General features: G+C 38.0%; 1 protein-coding gene across 1 annotated transcript in view; it reads left to right on the top strand.

Moving 5' to 3' along the window:
- The window catches only part of UROC1 (urocanate hydratase 1), a 49,380-nt gene that overhangs the window by 19,923 nt on the left and 22,305 nt on the right, over positions 1-7,152 (top strand). The window contains exons 6-11 of the mRNA XM_009329944.1: positions 6-24; positions 695-756; positions 1,741-1,807; positions 2,415-2,558; positions 6,287-6,375; positions 6,865-6,927. Of these exons, the coding sequence (XP_009328219.1) occupies positions 6-24; positions 695-756; positions 1,741-1,807; positions 2,415-2,558; positions 6,287-6,375; positions 6,865-6,927 (444 nt within the window). The remainder of the gene's footprint in view (positions 1-5; positions 25-694; positions 757-1,740; positions 1,808-2,414; positions 2,559-6,286; positions 6,376-6,864; positions 6,928-7,152) is intronic.

The raw sequence follows: 7,152 nt of genomic DNA, 5'->3' as shown, positions 1-7,152 counted from the left end.
CGATTAATCATTACTAATGGTATGGTAGGTATTAGCATCTTGTTTTCTCTTTCCTCCTCTTCTGTTTAGTTTTCAAGTGTTTGCTGAATTAAAATGTTATCTATACTACCTGAACTTACAACAGCACACAGGAGAATCTGGGGTCCAAATTCTGCAGCATTTATTCCAGTACAGTCGCTCTCACCTCAAGTGTGCTGATCTGCAGTGGTGGAGGGAACAATTCTCTCATTAGACGACTTCTGTTTTGACTGAGCCTGAGCTGTACATGTTCTTGACCAAAACAGTTCAGCTAGGCTCAGTTTGGAAGATTTAAAAGCCCTCAATAGGCAAACAGATGATTATTAATCAGACGCTCAGTTATCTGGACTGCTTTGCTTAGAAGGCAAGCTGGACAAGTGAACATACTGGTTCATTGCCAGTCTTTTGAGCCATTCAATATCTATCTCCCTGCAGGCTAGTTTTGTGGCTAGAGAACTGCTTTCCTTAAAACTTGCATGACAGTCATGCTGCCAGAAAGACCAGACATCTTTTCTCCTAATACTAGAATGCATGGAAAAACACACCTGAATTACTCCTCCTGTTTTTCACTGTTTTTCTATGTGTGTGACCATAGTTAGAGAAATGTAGGCTGTTAAAAATGTCTGCTTAAATCTCTAATTTGCTTGTGTGGGTTTTCTTTTGACTGCTTTCTTAGGTTATTCCCAACTATTCCACCAGAGATGAATATGAGAAGATGTTTGCTTTGGGAGTAACAATGTAAGAAAATACCTCACTATTAAAATATATCAAATACTTAACTAAAATGTAATTCAGACTTCAGGCAGTGGCTGGTTAAAATTTCTAATGCAGATGGATTTCAACTGTGCTGCATAAAGTCCTGATGCTGCAAGGCATTAATGCACACTGCAGTGGAATTACTTAGGAGTTTGAGTTATGTTCAGCCACATATATAAGGATGTAATTGAGGTCTGCTAGGAATTAGTATTAGGTTTATGTGTGGGACTTGGCTGAATTACAGCCTGAAGCCTTAATCATAACCTACTTATAGCACTGGCTAGTTCCACTTTGCAGTGGTTGTTTTGCAATCTACAGAAAACACAAGTTATGAAACATTCCTTCACACTAAGAGAAAGCTTTGAAGTAGGAAGTTATCACTTTTTTTAAATGATTATTTACCTACTTTTTTTACTGCTGATCTAGTTGACGAGCACAGGATTATTATTCTGTTGTGTACCATGGAGAGAATAAATTAAAACCACTGGAGAGCTGGGTGTGTACAGATAAGGAAGCTGGAAGAAATAAAAGGGCATGAATAGAGAATATCCATTGCCACTTTCCTGGGAATTTCACAGGAATGTGGACAGCCATTTTGGGCTAACAAATTCAAAAGCGGCTGTGTGACTTAGAAGTGTGAGTGCCACTGAAAACCAATGGCATAAGGTGAAAAGGAGTGTCCTTGTGTCCTAGTCACTATGCTAAATGCCAAGACAAGTTTACACTCAGTGTTCTGATCCATGCATTTCTGAACTCAATTTAACAAACTAAATGCTCCTCCGAAACACGTTGGTGCATTGCTAATGAAGAAACTCAATTAAGTTGTGAATTTGATAATAGCAGATCTTTAACAACAAATTGAAGCACAGAGGGTTTTTTGTTATACTGGAAACATATGTAGACATGTACAGAATTCGTTCCAGCCTGAGTAACATGTGGTATCACTGTGTTCGTTGCTATTGCTAGGTACGGTCAGATGACTGCGGGGAGCTACTGCTACATTGGGCCTCAGGGAATAGTCCATGGGACTGTGGTAAGAAACTGGGGAAAGGTCTATTTGTTGATACCTTTTGGAGGAGGGTATCTCCTGCAGTGGCTGGTGACTGGAGTGGATTGGACTGCTGAGAGAGGATGTTCTGGATACCAAAGAAATTCTCATTGCCCTGTCCTTAAAAAAATTAGTATCCTTCCACTCAGATAGTCCATGGCATCTTATCCAGAACACAGACCTGAAGGAATCTGCAATCAAAGTCTCAATCTGAGCTCATATCTAGCTACAACAAGTGAAGTATGAATTGACCAAATGTGTTAGATTAAAACATTTTCTTAGCTTGTTTTCTTAACTGTTTTCCTTAGCTGCCTTTTGCAGCCATCCTGAATAAGTCTCTATCCCAAGAGCAGTGTGTTGGGAACCACTGATTATTCTATTCTATTTCATGGTGAGAGAAATAAACAATCATGACCGATGGTTTCATAACATCACTTTGTAACATGTTTCCTTCCTTAAAAGGTGAAAACAGTTTCATGGTCCCAATGACCCCTGAGTTTCAAACTGTTTGCAAAATGGATGGAAGATCTTTAAATTTCAGGGACTCTAGGAAAAATAGCTCCTGATAATCGCTATATTGTGTTGTGTGCAGCTCACAGTGCTCAATGCAGGCCGTCGCTACTTGAAGGCAGAAGACCTGTCCGGAAAGGTGTTTGTTACTTCTGGTCTCGGAGGAATGAGTGGGGCTCAAGCAAAGGCTGCAGTCATTGCTGGGTGTGTGGGGGTCATTGCAGAGGTGAGAGCAATGCTTCTTTCATTTTGTCATCTCTCCTTCATGTGCTAAATCTCTTATCTCCCTGATTCTCCTGATCTGACATGTTCCTCAAATAACCCTGACTAGCCAAACTCAAAAAAAGATACTCTTTTCTAAGATCTGCCTGTCCTTTTCTTTGCTGAGCATTTTTCACTGCTATTCCACTCTCTATTTGTTCACTCACTGGATCAGACTGTAAGGGTATGGACTGTAACTTCTTACTATTGCTTCACAAATAATGCAGAATGATGCTGTCAGATGAGCCATTCTCAGTGCTTGAGCTACCCTCATTTCATGTGTGAAAGGGTGTGACTTCCACAGGCAATTCCCATGGGAACTGCACCCTCTTAGACAAAAACCGTCTATGTTAAAAAGGTGTTAGTTACATTACAATTAATCTTTAATGCCTCTGGCACCCTTATCAGATGCAATGGAAAGTACCCGTTAAAAATGTTGGTATGATTCACTCATCAAGGTTGGGACTAACGAAGTTGCTTGGTGTTGTGATTCTTTGAAGTCAATGGGATTTTGTAAAACTGGGAATTTTAAAGTTGGCTTCAGTATGAAGATGGTGAGGCTAATTATAAGCACTTATGAGAATCCCAGTTTGTAGACAACGAAGGTAAGTTCTGCTAAGGGAAAATGCTGATGAGGGAGAAGTTCTGTAGTACCATTTTCCCTGTTCCCTGGAGCTCGCCCACAGCATATTCTTTGTAGAGAGCCTTTCATCCTGATGTAATGTTTCTCTGTTCCAAGTATGTTAAAATAGCCCACCTATTTCCTCATGTAAACAAAGAGGATCTAATAATGACCTGTGATTCAAAGGCTGCTAATGTCCAAGCAATTGGAATAATGTATGATAGGATCCACTGGATCCACAGATATCCTTAAGTATTGTATATAATACAGAACACCGGCATCATAATCGTGGTAAGTATATATGCCTGTAAGTTTTGAATGAAATACATTTTCATATAAAAAAGTAACATTAGGTTCTCCTAATACCTGCATTTTTCAGCTATTATGCTTTTCATAGGGTTCTGTTCTAACAAATCAGATAGAAGGATGGACTACAAAAACACTGCAACAATTTTTCAACAGAAAATGTTGCTCTGCAATCCTGTGAAAATGGTAGTGAATATCTTTAACAATATTGACTATTGAGAAACAATAAACACTTCCATGCATTTCTTTCCTCATTACTACCTTTGAATTCAATACATGGGGGAAGCATTCTTGGTGGAGCAGATACAGGACTGACCAAAATGGATTGAGCTCTTTTGACTATCTGTAGGTGATGAGCTCTTGTTACTGCTCCAGAGGAAGAAAGATTCTGACAACTAAACTCCAGTGGGAGTTTAGCCTTCTCAGCCAAAGTCATTTATAGACAGAATTAGCTGGCAGACCTCCGCTGTAGGCATGTCACTTGCTGCAATGAAAAGGGTAAGAATATTGCAATCTGACCCATGGTAATTATAATTAAACTTCAAAACATAATAGGTCAGACTTCCCATGTGGCATGCAGCAAATCTGACCTGCTCTGGCTAGCTTGGGTCTTGTTCATGGAAGGTTAGGGTTTCATCTGTTTTACAATGATGGTGCAAAAGTGTTTTTGTTAGCACATGAGTTTTGCGTGTATTTGTGATCTTACCAGGTACTCCCTGCAGATGAAATAAATTTATTCAATTTATTATTGAATAAATTGTTATTGAACAAATTAACTTTATTCAGACTTCTACTTTGTCATCATGATCTTTCAAATGCTAGAATACAAAGGAAAGATTCCGGTCAAAGCTAGCCACAGCAGTCCTTTGTCCTTTTCATCTCTATGGCTGCAGATGATTTTGTTCAGGAGACTGAATATCGCCTGGTTTTTATCTCCTGTGAGATGATCCTTGTCGGAAATGAGTCTCAGCAGCACATGTGGATAGCTGTACATATTATTTAAGGAACTATTTATGCAAATGACATTGATGAATTGTGTAAGAGATGTCATTTTGTCAGCCAGGGCTTCTGAAGCTCAGACAGAAGGAATTAATGGTGCAAGTTTTTACCTCTTCTCTTTGACACGAAGCAGGTTGTAATTTTATGAAATAATTGTGTGGAGGGCCAGACTATCTCCTCTGAGCTGCACTAAGCTCTCTAGGGTTACACTGGAGGTGACATTAGCTCATCATGTTTGTGCAATTTTTTAAACTAGTGAGATGCTGATCAAAAAATGAGCTTATTTTTGAAAGTGTGGTTCAAAGGAAGCTAGTTTTCTTGAGTATGCTAGCAAGTCTGTGAAAGGCTAAGAAGTAAAATATGTAGGATGTGGTAACAGATTTAAATAGATCTGATCTGTGTTATGCTGAGCTTTAAGTGAACCCAATTCCCGTAATTCATATGGACCATTTAATATCTTTTCTCCTGTGCTGATTTAAATAACTCTCAAAGAAGCTGTCCCCCACGGCACCTGACTTTATTGAATAATTCCATTGGCAGTGACACTGATATTATCATAATCTGGGGTTTTGGAAGGATAACCTTTATTACTGATGTGGGAAACGATGGAAGGTTTCTCATGCTAAGAATAATTAGGAAAGAAAAGGTTTCCTGGTGTTCAAGTGACTACTGAATACGGAACTTATTTAATTTACATATAAATACTTTGTTAATGAGAAATAATAGAATGAAAATGATGGGAGTGGGTTATAGAGAAGTAAAAATGCTTTAATGAAATAGTAGAAGATACTCAGGTTATGTGTTCTTATGCACACACACCACTGTGGGTGTTTAAATCTGTTGCTACCACAGAAAATTGGCTTGAATTAATTTTGCCACTTGCTTTATGCCACTGATAGCTCATTATAAAAGTCTTAATGATGTGCAAGTTTGTACATTGAACCATTAATATGGAATCTGTGCCAAAGCCTCCACAGTTTGTCTCTCCATTTATATTTTTATCCAGCTGTCTCTTATGCATGTACAGACTGACACACACAAAAGCTGAGCCCAGAAGAGAGTACAAATTTGGGACTCAGTTTGTTTGGAGCTTCAAAGTTCAAACAAGAGGGAGTTAAAGACGTAGTTTTGTTTTGATCCATTCCATTTTTCAGAGGCATTAGCCAGCTGGGACAAGAAAATGCTTTCCTCTTTTCTTTTCCATATTTGGTTGAGATTTTCAACCAGCAGTCGAAGAACAAAAGTGAGGGTCAATTTTATTCAGCAAACCATTGCTTCATCCTGGGCAGTCTGGCAGAAATGACTGTCTCTATGCTGATCAAAGGAAATATTTCCTTAATTAAATAGAAATTTTATTTTCACAGAAAATACAGATTTGAAAAATAAATTGGAAGCATTTTGGCTTTTGTTTTTTTTCAATATAATAATGAAAAGAAACAATAAGAATAATTAAAATTGGTGGGAAAATATTACCTCTTGTACAATTTTAATGACAATTTTTGGCTTGTAAAATATTTTGGGAAGTGGTGTATCAAAAAGTCTTTTTTTCTTGCTTTGAGCCTGGAGTAAAAGAGAACAGAAAGTGTAAAAAAAAATCAGAGGTGAAAAATAAGTATTTGAATAATCACTCCATATTTTTAAGGCCAAGGCAGGGCTATTCCATTTACCTATTTGCTACTCTTTCTTGCAGACTAATTGAAAAACTAAAGGTAAAAGTGACTGGATAGGGGAAACAGGAGTTTTAAGATCTCTGCTAATTCTTTTAGGTTGATGAAGCAGCACTTTTGAAACGTCACAAGCAGGGCTGGCTGATGGAAATCTCTAGCAACCTGGACCATTGCATTGCTCGCCTTAGGTATGACTTGTAACATAATTCAGTGAGGTTTATCTCTGCTTCCTAATCCTCACTTTACATCTTTCTGCATTGTGCCATTTTAGTGTGCATATAGAAGGGGTTGAGGGACACCTCTTCTTTTTCCAGGTCTGCTTTTGAATGTGAATTCATCCTTCCAAACAGCAGCAGTCATTATTAATGACTACCAATACTTACTGCAAGCCACTACCAATGCTTCATATAATTTATATATGTTAAATGTGTCTTCATTCAGTTTCATGAATATGCATAGAGCAATTACAAATAATGTTACACTTGAAGCATCACTCAAGCTTTCTGGAATCAGCGATTAACAATTACATAAAGGTTGAAAGATCTGTTGTCTAGATGAGTGTTGGAAACCACATATAGACTTTTTTGCTGGGTTTGACTCTGTATATGATTTGTACATTGCAAGATGGAATTACGTGAGGTGCATTTTCTTTAACCAATCTTTATAATCTATTCTAGAGATGCAAGAAAGAATAAAATTGCCCTTAGTTTGGGTTACCATGGAAACGTGGTAGATCTATGGTAAGTAGTATATATGGATAATGGATATGTATATTAATGCTCTTGTGTGTTAGTCAACCCGGAGTTAGTTCCCAAACTTGGAAGAGAAGAGGCATTAAACCTAGTGCTGAGTTCATTACTTTAGATGCTCATGAAAAACTGTATTGTCAAAAGAGGGGTCTTCATCCTTGTGTTCCAGTTCTCAGTTGCTTCCCATGCACCTTCTCCTTTCCTTATGGAACAATG

Source organism: Pygoscelis adeliae, unplaced genomic scaffold, assembly GCF_000699105.1.
Source record: "Pygoscelis adeliae isolate BGI_AS28 unplaced genomic scaffold, ASM69910v1 Scaffold208, whole genome shotgun sequence".
In the NCBI taxonomy this organism is placed as follows: Eukaryota; Metazoa; Chordata; class Aves; order Sphenisciformes; family Spheniscidae; genus Pygoscelis; species Pygoscelis adeliae.
Note: the sequence above shows the minus strand (reverse complement) of the source record. Positions and strands in the feature narration are given on the sequence as shown.